General features: G+C 46.8%; 1 protein-coding gene across 1 annotated transcript in view; it reads right to left on the bottom strand.

The window, feature by feature from the left end:
- The window catches only part of FOXP1 (forkhead box P1), a 560,454-nt gene that overhangs the window by 201,704 nt on the left and 341,012 nt on the right, over nucleotides 1–17,738 (bottom strand). The window contains exon 6 of the mRNA XM_080676551.1: nucleotides 17,388–17,572. Within this exon, the coding sequence (XP_080532677.1) occupies nucleotides 17,388–17,561 (174 nt within the window). The 5' untranslated portion in view covers nucleotides 17,562–17,572. The remainder of the gene's footprint in view (nucleotides 1–17,387; nucleotides 17,573–17,738) is intronic.

Genomic DNA, 17,738 nt, shown 5'->3' with positions numbered 1-17,738 from the left:
CTAAGGAATTTAAAGAATTCTATGACCCACAGAGAAAGGAACAGGAGAGGAACACACACATCCACGCATCTGCTCAGGGAGGGGGGAGGCGAGCGGAGGCCTCTCAACAGGGGATGTGAATGCCACCCCAGCCGGACCCAGAGCCCACAGCGAGGCCCAGGCGGCAGCTGTAGTAATTGTGCCACTATTGCATGGGAGTTTCACAAAATGCCCCCAGAGCCAGTTATACTCACAAACCGGAGGGCCCCTAAAATTCTAGCTTAAAAAAAGCAATGTTGTTTCCCTAATTCTTCAGAAACGTCTCAGCCTCACAAGAATCAAATGTTACCTCAGCCTGGACGGAAGAGGGCTGCCAGGCCGCCGCCCGGAGGCCTCGATTATCTGTCGCAGTTCGTTATTTGCTGACCTGGATCTGGGTGCCAAGCCCACGCAAACTACAGAGGGAGGGCTGCAAGGAGCATGGAGACATAAAAACCCTGCCATGTGTAAAAACTTAGATGTTAAAAAAGAAAATGCAGGCACAAGAAGTTTGCCAGAAAAAAAATAGACATGCCAATAAAAAAAAGCTGCTTCTTAGAATCCGGCTCAGCCATGTCCCCACCCCCACCCTCAACGGATACTCTTAGTAAAGAAAACAGTAGATTTTTTCTCCCTAGCCTGTATTTGATTTCCAATTAAAATTAAATATAAACTGAAATGCCACCTGGATTTTAGCAAAATCCAATCTCCATCCTCCACCCCTCCTTTTTCTTAAAAGAAGAACCTGGGCTTACATATACAAACATTTTGCTAAATGACCCGTGGCAAATTGCGTAATGCCAGTAAAAGTTGTGTTTTTTAAGTTATGAGCCCCAAAGATTTTATCTGAAATAAAACCCTGATTCAATTCAGATTCTGAAGGCAAACTGGGTCCTTAACTCTGCCTCTAAATCTAAAACATTTGTGTGTGGGGCCTTCAGTAATGTTGCTAGTAGGTCAGTAGGAGAAATTCTGTATTTATTAAGATGCGTTTTCTGTCCTAAAATGGTAAATTGGGCAGTAATTGCCTACAAGAACAGGCTCTGCAGCCTTCACTTTCCCCAGGAAGAGCTGGATTGTTGAGAGGGACTGAGTGCTTATCTCAATGAATCATCTTAGGGCAGAGACAAGAATTCCCCATTCCAGGCTGAGGGCCCCAGCGAGGGCTCCCCCTGAATGCCACCAGCTCTCAGCTGCCTGGGTCTGAACTTAGAGGGGGTGGAGCAGCACTGAGACACAACTGGTCCCCTTGGGCCTCCCTTGGGTCTCTAAGACTCCAGCCACACCCTTCCCCTCTCGTCAGACATGAGGACCAAGACCAGTCACAGTGCCTTGATCACCCTTCACAAGCTAAGGCCTTTCTGCATCTTATTTAATGTGTTCCTCACAGACTGTCTCTGGAAGTTCTTGCTAGTAGCCCACTGACAGATGAGAACAGTCAAGCTCAGAGAGATTGGCATCACTGGCCCCACGTCCTTCCTGCAGTATGTGCGGTGGGGATTGTCAGCCTTGTCAGGAGGGTTCCACAATGTCCCGAATGCCATGCTCCCCTGCCTTCCCTAGCTCCCAGCAGTGAAATAGTCTCCGGGGGTAAGAGCAGGACTGGGCAGCAGCTAAGTATCCACTCCGTGACTGGCCACACCAGGCGTGGGGAAGTGCACACAGATGAGGAAGCGACCGGGAGTTGGCGCAGTGGACAACCATCGATGGAGAAGTAGTGCGTTTTCCCACCTGTACTCTCTTTTCTTTGACAAAAGATTGATTGATCTGGTCACAACTCGATGCTATCGGATAATGATGACTAGTGCCTGGCAAATCTGATGGTGGGAGCACCTAGAAGTTGGCACTGTCTGCCAGCTGTATACATCTCCTAAAAGTTTCCCAACAATGTGACTGTGAATTACATTAATAATAGTTTTTATTTTAATTGTAGAGGCAATAAAGGTTAGTGTAGAAAGTTTAGAATGTGCAGAAAAATGTAAAGTGTACAAAATAAACCATAATCCCATTAACAAACCAAAAAATTTCCCCTAATGTCAGAGATTTAGGATATTTTTTACTTTTCATCTTATAAATACTACTGTAATGAACATCTTCAGGTTTGAATCTTTCTGTATGTATCACCTTATTTCTATAGGTTAAATTCGTAATAATTATGATCATAAAGATAAGAACAACAGCTAATATGTATAGACCATTTACTATGTGTTGTGCAATTTTACAAGCATTTTACATTCTACTCAGAATATGAAATGCTAACTTTATTCCAATTTGATGGATGTAAAAACTGAGATAGATCAATTAACTGATTTGCACAATTATCCCACTAGTGAGGGCAGAGCCATTATTCGGGCCAACCAGGCTGGCTCCGTAGTCTATGCTTTTATATACTCTACCTTTTTGAGGGGACTATCAAAGTGTGACCTCCCAACAGCAGCAGAGAATGAATTAAAAGTATCAGAAATGCAGTTATTGAGCCTCACTCCAGGCACTACAGAATAAAGTACTCTGAGGGCAGGCTCAGCAAGCTGCGTTTTAAGTCACCCTCCAGATGATTCCAATACACATAAAATTTGGAGACCCTGCTGAATGCTGCATAACCTCTCAGCAAAGGTGTACCCCTGAATCAAAGGGCAGGGCTGTGCTAAGCCTCTTCATACCCAAGGCCAAGTAAACAGCCCAGATGGCGACACAAGCCTGCATTCTCATCAGCCACAGGGGGCAGTGCCAGTGCTGGGGGGGAGGCGGGGGGATCGTTTCTTATCTCTGCTGATTTAGTGCAAGAGCTTCTAACTAGTTTATGGGGTTTAATTAGAAGAGTTCAAGAGTTTGTAAACACAGTGATCACGTTTGAATAGACATAAAATACCTTAGAAGCTTTATATGACCTTACTTCCCACAGTTTTCTTCAGAGCTGGCCTTTAATGCTACATTTAAGATAACTACAGACTAATCCCAGGGACACATTGGTAAGCAATTAGAGCCAAAAGAGGAAAATATTTTCCATATTAAAGATAGGCTACTAATATACTTAACATTTATGAAACACAGAAAAAGCTATGAAGATTTGTCAAAATGATGGGCCAGCTGGTGAAACTAGTTAACCTGTAGCATGGTATGTATAGTGTTTTAATTGGGGAAGAGGCTGGGCATGGTGCACATGAAACTGTAATAGAAAATTACACAGACACACACTTTTCAGAGCAAAACAATGCTGGGTTCTCATCAGATTGGTAAAGAAGGGACTATAACCTGCAAAATGTAAGAATGATGGAATGAAAGATAAGGATTAGCCAGAGAAGCCCACTTACTTGGAAGACTAAAGAGATTTTCATATATCTGACAACAAACTGAGAACAGAAACCAATACAAGGCCCATCCATTTCCTGGGAAAGATGTTAGTTCATAAATAGCTGGACTGAGCAAACGTCTGCAAAAATTGACAACTGTTTTAAAATCGGTATTATGGTTTCAGTTGTCCTAGCCACAAGACACTGGTGAATTAGCTGAACGTAATGTAAAGTATGTGCAACACAGACAGCTCCCCAAGGGCCTTGTCAGCCTGCATCGATTTCTCCAATTATACACGCAACTCAGCAATGGTCTGTGCAGTGGACAGGCCTGGCCATTTCCTGGAGATCCACACACGCAGACACTGGTGTCCAGCACAGAAAGACCTCTACCCCGCACACACTCCAATTGTTCCACAATAGAAACCCACCCTTTCTTACCTCAAATTAAATGGCAAAATGGCAGACACGTCTCTTAGGCATTAATACCTGTCATAAGCCATAGAGCTCAGTATATTCCTCTATCCAGCATCTCCTCATTGAAAGGATTAGACTAAAGCAGCAGGTGTATACTTGCTGAATTACTTTTTCCTAAATTTTTCCATGATCTTTAAAAATCCCACCAACATAGACTCAAAGAAACCCTTCTTCTCTGGGTCACTGAAGATTTATTGCTTAAATCACTCATTTGTTGATTAGCCATTTGCATCTCTTCTACAGATTATCTTTATTTGCTTGGAATTTTTATTGATATTTAATGCATATGTTAATGTCTTGTTCCACTCTGATTAGATTATGAATTTTATAAATGCAGGGAGACGATATTCAGGATATTGCTTTTTATCTTCTAGCCAAACAAGGGGCCATGACCATAAGATATACTACCTGCTTATGTTAATTTTCTCTGTAAGAGAACCACAGACAAGGCCACCTGGTGTTTGAGTGACTCACTCTGTGTCCCACCTCCACTTATGAGTAAGTGCCTGAGGAGCCTTGGGACTGCCCATGACAGGAGACCCTTTACTTTGTAAGACCCATTCAATTAAATGGTTCGGAAGAAAGCCTACACGTATGGTATTTATCACTCCAGAAAATGCAAAACAACGTCTTAAATTGTGGTAATTTTTTGACAGATAATTTCGGAGAGGTAAGTGATGATCCCTCAGTTTTGTCACTATAAATAAGAGTAGAAGGTTCTGAAAGGCTAATCTTACCACATCTGCCATTCACTAATCCAGGGGTCAACAAACTTTTTTTGTAAAGAACCAGATAATAAGTATTTTAGGCTTTGTGAGCCATCTATTTTCTGTTGCAACAACTCACCCACGCTGCTGTAGGGAGAAAGCAGCACAGGCAATAATAAACAGGTGGTGTGGCTGTCTCAATAAACCCTTCCTTAAGAAACAGGTGGCAGTCCTGCCAGTGGCTCAGGTGACTGGAGCCTCGTCCCATACACCAAAAGGTTGTGGGACTGATCCACAATGGGGGCATGTACGGGAGGCAACTGGTAGATGTTGCTCTCTCATAACGATGTTTCTCTCTTTCTCTCTCTTCCTTCCTTCCTCCTCCTTCTTCTCTCTCTAAAAATCAAAAGAAACATATTCTCGGGTGAGGATTTTAAAAAAAACAAAGGTGTCAGGTGTCGCCTTTTCCTGGCTTAGTTCACCAATCCCTGGTATATCTGCAGCTTCGCACGTGCTCCGTACCTAGAACTTCCCAGTGAAGACACTGAAGAAATGGCCGAGACAAGTGTAAAATTCCTTCCAGAATGCACTCCTGCCTGCTGTCACTGTGAGCTCTGTCACAGAACATCCTCTGGACTACTGTATTGTGCACAGCACATACTCAGCGTATGCGTGATGCTTCCCCTCCTAACAGATGTTAATGACACAGGAACTCTCTAGATAAACGCACATGCATACATATACAATACACAGCACAGACTTTGCGTTTCTAAGACAAGCGCAAAACGAAGGAGATAATCAGAAGATCGTAAGAAAATGCATGTGGTGAAGCCATTTCCACTTCACCCTTCTGGAGGATGAATTTGTTGAATTCCTATAGAGTTGAAATGGAACTATCACAAGTTGGAGGGAAAAAGAGAAAGGTGCGTAGTATTCTCACGGTATTCTTTATCGTACACATAAGCACCCACACAGTCCGGATGAGCGAGCATCGCACCATGCTGCCCCCTCTTTAACCTTGCAGAGGCTGCTGGTTCGCAGAAGGATGACAGGAGTCAATACAGGCGGCAATAAAAATAGAACTATTTCTTACCATGCAACCTTGCAACATGAACACTTAATAATTGTAATAATAAGAGGCCACTTTTGCCTTACTTTAGGATGTTATGTATTATTTTATTAAATTTTCCAAAACTCTTTATTTCGTTGGCTCTGAGAGGCATGGATCTACTGTTGAGAAGCAAAAGACATTTTATGCACAATTTTCCCTCTACTAGAAAGAGGTCTATTGTGCCCTTCAGTGAACATGGAATTGATATTATCATCTTTTAGTTTATATCTCACCACTTAACCTTCAGATGAAAAGTTATTGGGTTTGAATGACTGAGAAGACGCCATGTCAGCTCCCCTTCAGTGTGTGTGGGGGGTGTGAGGGGGAGAAAAGGCACAGAGATAAAACAGATTTCTGGTCAGCTGATTCTTCCAACAAGAGACTGTGATACTGACAATTACTTACAGTTGTATGGATGATGAATTGTGTAATAAATGGTTTACTTTCAGGAATTTTGCTAAAGATGAATCTGTGTTAGGAAGTTAGGTTATTTTGGGTCCAGTGTAAAGGAGCAGCCTTTGTAGGTGTAACAGAGGAACTCACGGAGGCCCGGGAAGTGGGAGGCGCCTTAGCAGAAGGTGGAGGAGCACAGAGCTCCTTCGCCCAGTGGCCTCTGAGGGGCGCAGCTCACACCCAGGCCAGACCTGACAGGCAGCTGACCTACACCTGGCAGGGGAGCCTTCAGATGCTCCAACCGTTTAATAAGTGCACATTGGACTTTCCAACAAAAGAAACCTAAATGCACCCCCTTCACTTTAAAAAACAAACTCATTCTAAGAAGCAGAGTCAATGTGGAACAGAGACTTTATCACAGATCTAGCATCTTAGTGTTAGTCTCTATAAGAGACAAGTTCATTCCACAATCAACAGATCACAAGCAGCTTATCAGCACCGCCCGTGTGACTCCGGAAGATATACTCATTAGTAACTGGCAAAAGCTAAAGGGAAAGTACTCCATAATTTTAATCTGAATAAACATGTACAGTCAAATAGTAAGCTTTAGTGAATATAAGAGGCCCCCTTTTTTTTAAGCACCTTTTTTTTAAAAAAAGGACTCTGGGAAATAAGTCCATCCTTTATTTACAAATTATATCTGTGCTTTCTTTCTCATGTCACCACAGTCACACAGTGACAGGTAAAGCGGGGAGCTTGGGTTCTTCTCCCGGGAATGCTCCCCATTCTTGGTGCCCCATGTGAGGTCTTCAGATGGGAACCCTGAATCAGCCTTCATTACTCCCCCTCTCTGATGCTTCCACATCTAATTCAAAAGGCCCTGCTGCTTCCCAACACTCCCGTTTGATCCAGGCTTCCTTTCTCTTTCTATTCCAGGCACTCACAACGTGTCTGCCCAATAAGTGCCCTGGGCCAGGGGCCGTGCTGTGCCCAGGAATGCCATGGGATGGACTGAACCGCAGTTGAGAAATGCAGGGAGCAAGATGGTCAACAACAGGGTACCCTCAACTAGAAGAGTGAAGGTTAGGGCCCCAGCACTAGATTCTGGACCAGCTGCAATATCTTGTCACTGCTATTACTCTCTGGATCTCCTTCCTTCCAGCCATGCCAGGACCCGCCTTCTAATTCACCTTGAGAACACTGCCTCCTCTCTGGCCTTTCTGCTCTGAAACTCCTTGGCTTAGATACTCAAGACTCCCACACACTGAGCCACTGACCTCCTAACCTGCCCACCTCCTCCACTGCCACTCCCCACGCTTTCCCAACACCAACACGCTACACATCAGTTTGGTCCCCCATTGCCTTACACATAGGCAAGCACAACAAGTATTAGCTAAATGAAAGAACATGCAAATAAAGGAATAAATTAATTTTAAGAAAGCCAAAGCTAGGAAACCAAGTTACGCATGCTTTCCAGGGCAGCTCACTTGGGATAAAGCAGAGACCTGGTCACAGTGTGAAACTCCCTTGCCAGCATTTCCTTGTGAGAGAGGATAAGAAAAAACGTGGTTGTATTTCTCTGAACCAAATCAAACAGTATCGAGCTAAGGGTCTCTGGAATGTTACAAGTTACACTTCACAATTACAATAGATTTGAGTTCAAAGACCAAGTGATGAAAAGAACCTTTCTAATATGGGGTTCAATTCTCTACATAAACTTCCCTTCTGTAGTTCCATCTGCCACTTGCATTTATAATGCTATTCTACTTTGTCATAAAAGCAGTCACCTTGTAACCCTTTTTATCAAGTACTCTGTGCACCACCTAAAAGTGCATTGGACTCATCAGGGAGCTATGGGTTTGCATTATACAAACAGACTAATTCCGCCTGCTCAGCACCAGCGGGCAATAAAAGCAAGCACTTGCAAAGCAGCGAGTGGGTCCCTTGCCTTCAGAGGGCAGATAGAAGCCGGCAAGTTTTACAAAGCAAATTCTTTGAAATCATCAAAGCTAACCTGTCAACAAATTACCATTAAAGTCAGACCTCCTGAAAGTTCCATAAGAGATTTCTGATTAGACGAGAGCAAGTATATTATTATTATTATTAGCTCAGGGGTCAGAGTTGAAATTACCTTGTCAAGGTAGAGATGCGTACTTCCCTCCTAGTGTTTCTACTGTCCTGCTCTCTTATCTGATGCACACAACTCTTTTTCTTCTTGTTTCCTGTGCCATCTTAGTTTCCAATGGAGAGATTAACGACACAAAACTGTTTGGTAAGCAAAACTTGAAAGAATTCAAAGGCTCACATCACATGTTCCATAAACCTTGGAAACAATGTTTGGATGGAAGGCCAGTTTAAGCTCAAGAGTAGAGAACAAAGTCTAAGATTCAGGGAGCGGTGTGCCTTTTCTAGAAGAGCCATAAAAGGGATGCTCTTTCTTGAGTGTATATTCATTGTGTGGCTGCTTTTTCATTATTTGCCAGAATTACCTGAATTCCTTTCACAGTTTTATTTCAATTTGTTTGTGTGGTTTTCTATAACATTTTGTGGCATCGATTCCTACAGGATAGTTTTGACCGTCAATATTTTCTATGATATTTGAACTCTGTCTCCAAAAAGAGTATAGTTTAGCAGAGAGCTCACTTTAAAACGACAGCCTGGGTTTTCTCACACCTACGAGGGGAGGTGCTCGCCCACACACAGTGCCTGCCCCAGGAGGGCACTCTATAAACGTTACTGTCTTCTGCGCTCCCTTCCAGCAGTTTCCCATTTTGGACATAGCTATGCTGGCCATGTTTCCCTTCCAATGGCATTAAAAGACCCTCCTTCCAAAAACTGTGCCTGGAAGCTGAGTGAAAAAGGCCACCTGAGGGTATTCCTAAAGAAGGTCATAAGTGACCTTTATCAAAGGAAAAAAAGAACAATAAGGCAGAACTGGCCACTGCTGCCATCTTCCCCTATAGACCCATCTCATCACGGGGGACTCCGTATAGGGTGAGGAACAGATAAAGAATGGCCAGTGAAATTTTGGGACAGCCTCATGGAAGTATGGGTTAAAGTGAGAAGTAAGTGTGGCTCCCTTCACACGGGGGCCTGCCCATCCAAACACTGACAGCCACTGTCTTCTACAGAGGCCGTTAGGTTGAAGATGTAGGCAGAACAACTTTCTCTTCTGCTCAGTATCCACTTGTACTTTTAGTGCCAACAACTACATGAGGATTCTATTCTGCCATTTTGAAAATGAAGAATCTACACTAATAAAAGAGAAACATGCAAATTGACCATACCTCCGCTACACCCACAAGCCAAGCCCACCAGCCAATCAGAAGCGAGTATGCAAATTAACCCAACAAAGATGGTTGTGGCCACGGAGCGAGCAGGAGGCTTGGGTTTCCCTGGCAATGGAGGAAGCCAAGCTTCCCACCTGCTCTGGCTGGCCCTGGCCTCCACTCAAGGCTACAAAGTTTCAATTATAGAAGATAAATAAATCCCAGATACCAGGGCCTCCACTTGGGTTGCTGGGGGTGTGGCCGGCCTGCAAATGACCACAGGCCCCTCATCCAGGCCGCCCCACGCCCCAATGGAACCCTCACCCTGATCCGGGACACCCTTCAGGGCAAACCAGCTGGCCCCCACCTGTGCACCAGGCCTCTATCCTATCTAATAAAAGAGTAATATGCAAATTGACTGTCACTCCAACACACAAGATGACTGCCCCTATGTGGTCAAAGATGGCTGCCCCCATGTGGACACAAGATGGCCACCACAAGATGGCCAGCAGGGGAGGGCAGTTGGGAGGGACCAGGCCTGCAAGGGAGGGCAGTTGGGGGCGATCAAGCCTGCAGGAGAGGGCAGTTAGGGGTGACCAGGCCAGCAGAGGAGTGAAGTTGGGGGCCACCGGGCCTGCAGGGAAGGGCAGTTGGGGGGGACCCAGGCCTGCAGGGGAGGGCAGTTAGGGGCAATCAGGCTGGCAGGGGAGCAATTATGCATCAATCAGGCTGGCAGGGGAGTGGTTAGGGGGTGATCAGGCTGGCAGGCAGAAGCAGTTAGGGGCAATCAGGAAGGCAGGCAGGCGAGCAGTTGGGAGCCAGCAATCCTGGATTGTGAGAGGGATGTCCGACTGCCTGTTTAGGCCTGATCCTACCGGGATTGGGCCTAAAGGGGCAGTCAGACATCCCTCAAGGGATCCCAGATTGGAGAGGGTGCAGGCTGGGCTGAGGGACACATACCCCGTGCACGAATTTCATTCACCGGGCCTCTAGTTTTTAATGTTTGTGTATTGATTTATGCTGAAACACTGACACTTTGGTCATTATAATTATGTTTCTCACATCCAGAGAACCCTCGGATATACACTCAGGATTCTCCTGGCTGCTCTGACAGTGTGTTCTCTACATCCCCTTTGAACGTACGCAACAAGGCTCTTTTCTTGAGTCCTGTCACACGTATCCCATTTCTCTGAGATTCTCTCATACTGTGTAATGAATAAGCCTTTACCTCCTCCACAATTCATGGGCAAAATTCAACCCACTGAATCCCCCCTCCCACTGAATACCCCTTCCCACTGAATCCCCCTTCCCACTGAATCCCCCCTTCCCACTGAATCCCCCTCCTTCCCACTGAATCCCCCTCCTTTCCACTGAATCCCCTTCCTACTGATCTCCCTACCCACTGAATCCTCCTCCTTCCCACTGAATCCCCCTTCCCACTGAATCCTCCTTCTTCCCACTGAATGCCCCGTCTCACTGAATCCCCCTCCTTCCCACTGAATCCCCCTTCCCACTGAATCCTCCTCCTTCCCACTGAATCCCCCCTTCTCATTGAATCCTCCTTCCCACTGAATCCCCCTTCCCACTGAATCCTCCCCCTTCCCACTGAATCCCCCTCCTTCCCACTGAATCCCCTTCCTACTGATCTCCCTTCCCACTGAATCCTCCTCCTTCCCATTGAATCCCCCTTCCCACTGAATCCCCCTCCCACTGAATCCTCCTTCTTCCCACTGAATCCCCCTTCCCACTGAATCCCCCTTCCCACTGAATCCTCCTCCTTCCCACTGATTCCTCCTTCCCACTGAATCCCCCTCCTTCCCACTGAATCCCCCTCCTTTCCACTGAATCCCCTTCCCACTGAATCCCCCTTCCCACTGAATCCTCCTTCTTCCCACTGAATGCCCCGTCTCACTGAATCCCCCTCCTTCCCACTGAATCCCCCCTTTCATTGAATCCTCCTTCCCACTGAATCCCCCTTCCCACTGAATCCTCCCCCTTCCCACTGAATCCCCCTTCCCACTGAATCCCCTTCCTACTGATCTCCCTTCCCACTGAATCCTCCTCCTTCCCATTGAATCCCCCTTCCCACTGAATCCCCCTCCCACTGAATCCTCCTTCTTCCCACTGAATCCCCCTTCCCACTGAATCCCCCTTCCCACTGAATCCCCCTTCCCACTGAATCCTCCTCCTTCCCACTGATTCCTCCTTCCCACTGAATCCCCCTTCCCACTGAATCCTCCTCCTTCCCAATGAATGCCCCTTCCCACTGAATCCCCCTCCCACTGAATCCTCCTTCTTCCCACTGAATCCCCATCCCACTGAATCCCCCTTCCCACTGAATCCCCCTTCCCACTGAATCCCCCTTCCCACTGAATCCTCCTCCTTCCCACTGATTCCTCCTTCCCACTGAATCCCCCTCCTTCCCACTGAATCCCCCTCCTTTCCACTGAATCCCCTTCCCACTGAATCCCCTTCCCACTGAATCCTCCTTCTTCCCACTGAATGCCCCGTCTCACTGAATCCCCCTCCTTCCCACTGAATCCCCCTTCCCACTGAATCCTCCTCCTTCCCACTGAATCCCCCCTTCTCATTGAATCCTCCTTCCCACTGAATCCCCCTTCCCACTGAATCCTCCCCCTTCCCACTGAATCCCCCTTCCCACTGAATCCACCTCCTTCCCACTGAATCCCCTTCCTACTGATCTCCCTTCCCACTGAATCCTCCTCCTTCCCATTGAATCCCCCTTCCCACTGAATCCCCCTCCCACTGAATCCTCCTTCTTCCCACTGAATCCCCCTTCCCACTGAATCCCCCTTCCCACTGAATCCCCCTTCCCACTGAATCCTCCTCCTTCCCACTGATTCCTCCTTCCCACTGAATCCCCCTTCCCACTGAATCCTCCTCCTTCCCAATGAATGCCCCTAACCACTGAATCCCCCTCCCACTGAATCCTCCTTCTTCCCACTGAATCCGCTTCCCACTGAATCCCCCTTCCCACTGAATCCCCCTCCTTCCCACTGAATCCTCCTCCTTCCCACTGAATCCCCCTTCCCACTGAATCCACCTCCTTTCCACTGAATCCCCTTCCTACTGATCTCCCTTCCCACTGAATCCTCCTCCTTCCCACTGAATCCCCCTCCCACTGAATCCTCCTTCTTCCCACTGAATCCCCCTTCCCAGTGAATCCTCCTTCTTCCCACTGAATCCTCCCCCTTCCCACTGAATCCTCCTTCTTCCCACTGAATCCTCCTCCTTCCCACTGAATCCTCCTTCCTCCCACTGAATCCCCCTTCCCACTGAATCCTCCTTCTTCCCACTGAATCCTCCCCCTTCCCACTGAATCCTCCTTCTTCCCACTGAATCCTCCTCCTTCCCACTGAATCCTCCTTCTTCCCACTGAATCCTCCCCCTTCCCACTGAATCCCCCTTCCCACTGAATCCCCCTTCCCACTGAATCCTCCTCCTTCCCACTGATTCCTCCTTCCCACTGAATCCCCCTCCCACTGAATCCTCCTTCTTCCCACTGAATCCCCTTCCCACTGAATCCCCCTTCCCACTGAATCCCCCTCCTTCCCACTGAATCCCCCTCCTTCCCACTGAATCCTCCTCCTTCTCACTGAATCCCCCTCCTTCCCACTGAATCCTCCTCCTTCCCACTGACTCCTCCTTCCCACTGAATCCCCCTTCCCACTGAATCCTCCTCCTTCCCACTGAATCCCCCTTCCCACTGAATCCTCCTTCCCACTGAATCCTCCCCCTTCCCACTGAATCCCCCTTCCCACTGAATCCCCCTTCCCACTGAATCCTCCTCCTTCCCACTGAATCCCCCTTCCCACTGAATCCCCCTTCCCACTGAATCCTCCCCCTTCCCACTGAATCCCCCTTCCCACTGAATCCTCCCCCTTCCCACTGAATCCCCCTTCCCACTGAATCCTCCTCCTTCCCACTGAATCCTCCTCCTTCCCACTGAATCCTCCTCCTTCCCACTGATTCCTCCTTCCCACTGAATCCCCCTTCCCACTGAATCCCCCTTCCCACTGAATCCTCCTCCTTCTCTTGAATGATTTTTTAGAAGCTACCTATCCTTTCCACCTCTCTTACCTCCTTAATAGTCATCCAACATTCTGTCTCTTTCTTTTACATTAACATAAACCATGTACCACTCTCTTTTGGGCTAAAAGGTCCAACACCTTAAGCCAAATATCAAAGAAACTATATGAAGTAAACATACAGCTTAACCACAATCTCTAAACAATACATGTGTAAATTCCACATGGAATTTCTTTTTCTATGTCTTTCTCACAGACTATCTCTAAATGTAAAGTGATAGCCACACCTCAAACCAGTGACCAGTGCTCCCCCATACTGATTTGCAGACAATAAACTGCCAGGTGGAAACCACAAAAAATCTGAAAAACCGGTCACTGAATAGGATCTTGTTAAGGAATCCCTGTTTTATGTGCCAGCTACTCATTTTTACTGAATAAACATTTTCCAGGATGCATCCTGTTGACTGATCTGACCACATATGCTGTCCACGGAAAACTTCTCCACATTATGCTCTACGTGACATGCTTACCTGAAAAGTTCTCATCTGAGCAACATGGAAATAAAACTCTGCTTCCTAAACTCGAGACTTTTAAAATGCATTAATCCACACAGTTTATGAAATTGCTTTGGACATTTTAAAATCCTTTCTTTAAAAAGAAAACTTTAGCAATCGGTAATAGTATGTGTTGCTGAGTTTCATAATGGAGGAGTGCATATCCAACACAGAACTTCCACAGACCAGAAATGGGGCAGCATAACAGGAAGTAAAAAGCAGTGATGATATTGGGTAAAGAGTTACTCAGTGGCTAAAAGAAAATGTTCAGAAACTCTATCAAATTATATTATTAGAGAACTATTGTTGTAATAGTTTTATAGCCCAGATAGAAGTGTGTTGAAACATGATGGAGACAATACTTTTAGCAGGAGGGAGGGAGGTAGTGGGTGGGTGTGCTGGAGGGCTCCAGCTGAGGGGCGCCTCTCCTGGGCTTATGAGCGATGATGACAGGTCCCAGACCAGAATCACCAACTCCACGGCCTCGAGGGCACCAAGGCACAAGGCTGCTGGGCGGAACCAAGGCCGACTAGAGGGCTGTGGCTCCCTGGCTCAAGTAGCGATTCTTCTCCCAACAATTGCTGCCCTTGTGAAAGCATCAGCTCAGGGGGAGCAGATCTGATTTTTTTAAGAGAAGATGGAAAAGCCAGATTTCCCCTATTATCTAGGTTGTCAGCTATGTGATCAGAAAAACTCACAAACAATTGTATTTGGACACAATTTAGTCACCGATTAGATCAAACCCAGCAGAGAAGCCACCAGGCCCACCGTGACGTCGCGAGCGCTCTGCTCTGATTCTGCTGGGCCCTTGTCACTTGCAACTGCCTGTGATAATTTGATCAAACACAAAAAGGCTTGACTGTCTTTATTTCAAATCCTGGCACTAGGAGATGCACCCTAGATCATGAATGGTCCTAGTGGTGCATGGAAACCCTGCCCCATTCAGTCACAGACATCATAATTACCTCGCTTCTGTACCCAGGGTTTTCAGCCCCATCTTTTTGTTCTATGGATTTCTAACATATTTTCCAGCTCTAATTCTCTCCCACTGTCCTACATTAATCAAAGTTGTAACCCCCGTTGTCTTTGTACTACAGAATCAGAATGTGCCCCTGGCGAGGAACGGGGGAAAAGTCAACAGGAATTAAATTTCAGTGCAACTGTTTACTCAACTGTGGCCTGCAGTTATTGAAATCTTATCCGCGGTTTTGTGTGACTGCCGCGTAATGAATTCAGCATGGCTGTGCTTTCTCACTGCTGCAATTCTCACTTCAAGTAAAAACCTGCAGAGTAAAGCGGATGCAAACAACCCAGCCCATCATGCTGACACGCGATTTCTCCAAAACGTTTAATTATTGCCGTTTCAGTCGGGAAGGAAACTGATAACTCTAGCCCACTGAACTTTATGAATCCTGCAGTTTTTTTTCTTATTTCATCTACAGATTTTCTTTTCCCCCAACAACCCCTTAAAGCCTCCTCATGCACTCAGGGGAGTCAAGCAGCTGTCAGTGCTTTGTTTTAGAAGACCCAATGGCCTGCCCGCCACAATACGCGAGGTGAGAGCTGCAATGAGACCCCCAACTGCTTTCTTTCACCCAAAAACATATCAGTGGCAAACAGAAACAGAACAGTCACAAAAATATTAAAAATAATTTTGAAGTAGAATCAAAAGGTATTGGCCTTTATTTGGTATCTTTTCCAAAGTGGTTACAAACAAAATAAAAAGGAGTGCTGTGATAACTAACTTTGCTATTGACGTGTTTTAAGGAAGATGTTGTTAAAATGCACTTTTATAACTTTTTTTCTGTGAGGTTAATTTGTCATTGCTGTTATGAGGGGTGTGTGTGTGTGTGTGTGTGTGTGTGTGTGTGTGGTATGTATGTAAAGTTTTTGGCTGATTTACTACTTTGAGATAGTGAATGATTTTGAGTGCTTCAAATAAATTTCAGAAGTTAATTTTCCATTTATTTAATTAACATAGGTTAAACACTGATTACTTGGGCTTCATACCACACACTGGTCAACAGCCCCACCCCCACTCCTCCAGGGAGAAGCACTGAGCCTGGCCTCTGCATGGGAGGGCATAGAGAATGGCATCCAAAATACCAGTCCTTCATTCTCCATAGAAACCATGACCACCTGGGAGCACCACCTAAGCAAGCACAGGCACAACACGTGGGTCCTGCCCACACTGACTGAGAGCTCTGCATCAGGCCACATGGACTAACACACGCACAGCCTCTCCGCTGCAAACCCTGCACCGCTGATGTGATGCCGGGGCAGGTGCACTGGGGCTGGGCTGCCTACAGAGACCCAGTCAGGGAGCTGAGCCTCGGGCTGAGACGTGGCCTGGTCTCTGAGTTTCCCTTTCCTTCTCTCTGAAGGTTCCGTGTGCTCGGTGGGTTCCACCAATTCGAATAGACCAGCAATCGAATGACGCCTCATGTTTTCAAAAATCCTTAGCAAGAAGAGAATAAAATATGGCAGCATCCCCACGCTTCTCTGGCAGGGTTCCAGGGAAATGTCTGGGAGGCTTGCTACTCCCCGCCCCCAACAATTTCTGTTTCTATCAGAAAGGCCCAAAATGCATCATTCTTTTTCTCACCTTTTCGCCAAGTGGCACCATAACTATGTATTGCACCACTGAATCAAGGACTAATATGTAACAAGGACCATCCATTATCATTAGCAACAACTAGTAACATATCCTGACTCCCAGAGAGGCTGGGAACAAGGCGTCGTGGGGCAAATGCAGCCACTCATCTGCGTTTTCATCAGCACTTCAGCCACAGCCCCATTTCCTGAGCTGCCTTTGGGAATATTTCACCTGTCACTCACAAGTGCCCACGCACAGGCCCACAAAAGAATACAGCAGGGATGAGTGGGTCCAATGTGTATGCATGTTGGGGAGCCACCAAAGGAGAGGATATGAAACACTAACAGGGTTTAGCCACATCCCAGCAGCCACGTGTGCACAAGCAGCCCCGCAGCAGCCGCGGCTGCTTCTCCCGCCCATGCCTGTGTGTTGCTGTTTTGCCTGTTAATTTACCCGATTCTGCCTGTATTTCTATTTGTTTCTACTTTTATTCACTTAATTTTTTCTCTCGTATAAAGCCCTTATTTTCCTCTTCTCGTTCCTTGTTTGTGTTTCTTCTTCATAAGGCTTCCTAAGTCAGTTAGCCATTTCTTTTTCATTGAGGCATTGTGCAGCCCTTTTCCAAAGGCGCATTTTATTCCAGGTTTGCTAATGCACCTGGGCCTCGGAGGGAGTGGCCAGGGTCCTCTCAGGCTCAACCTCCACCCCCACCCCCAAGGGGGTTGCCAAGACTTCCAGCTCCCAAGGGCTTGGGAATTCATCTTTTAAGCCAAGCACTGGGGCCCTGGCACGCTGGTCGTTTAAAAGATACTGCGTACAGTCAGATAGTCAAGTGAAAATGAAACCTTCACAGCGGCCAAGTGTCAAACGAAGTGGTGGAGCTGGCACCCACCACCCTCCACGCCAACTCCCCGGCACAGTACCTGCTGCTGCTGCGCGTGGGCCAGGTCTGCCGGTGCCACGTCCACGGCCGGCGCCTCCCCGTTGGCCCGTGCTTCCCGAAGGCTCCCGCACTCTAGTAAGTGGCTGCCGCTTCCCGACCCATTCTGGATGGCCGAACCATTGCTTTTTGTCTCAGGCCCGGATTCTTGCATCATGACTCAGAAACCTGACAGGAGGGTTTCCAGGGGCGGGGAGGGGGAGAAAAAGGGGAAAGCAGCTGTTAAAACAGTTGTTGTGCACAAGGAGCAGGGTCCTGCTGCAAATGTTGCCAGAAATCTGTAAACAGTTGTCATTTTCGTTCACTGCATTTATCCCTCAAGAGTGCTTGGAAC

Source organism: Plecotus auritus (genome assembly GCF_963455305.1).
Source record: "Plecotus auritus genome assembly, chromosome: 6".
Lineage (NCBI taxonomy): Eukaryota > Metazoa > Chordata > Mammalia > Chiroptera > Vespertilionidae > Plecotus > Plecotus auritus.
Note: the sequence above shows the minus strand (reverse complement) of the source record. Positions and strands in the feature narration are given on the sequence as shown.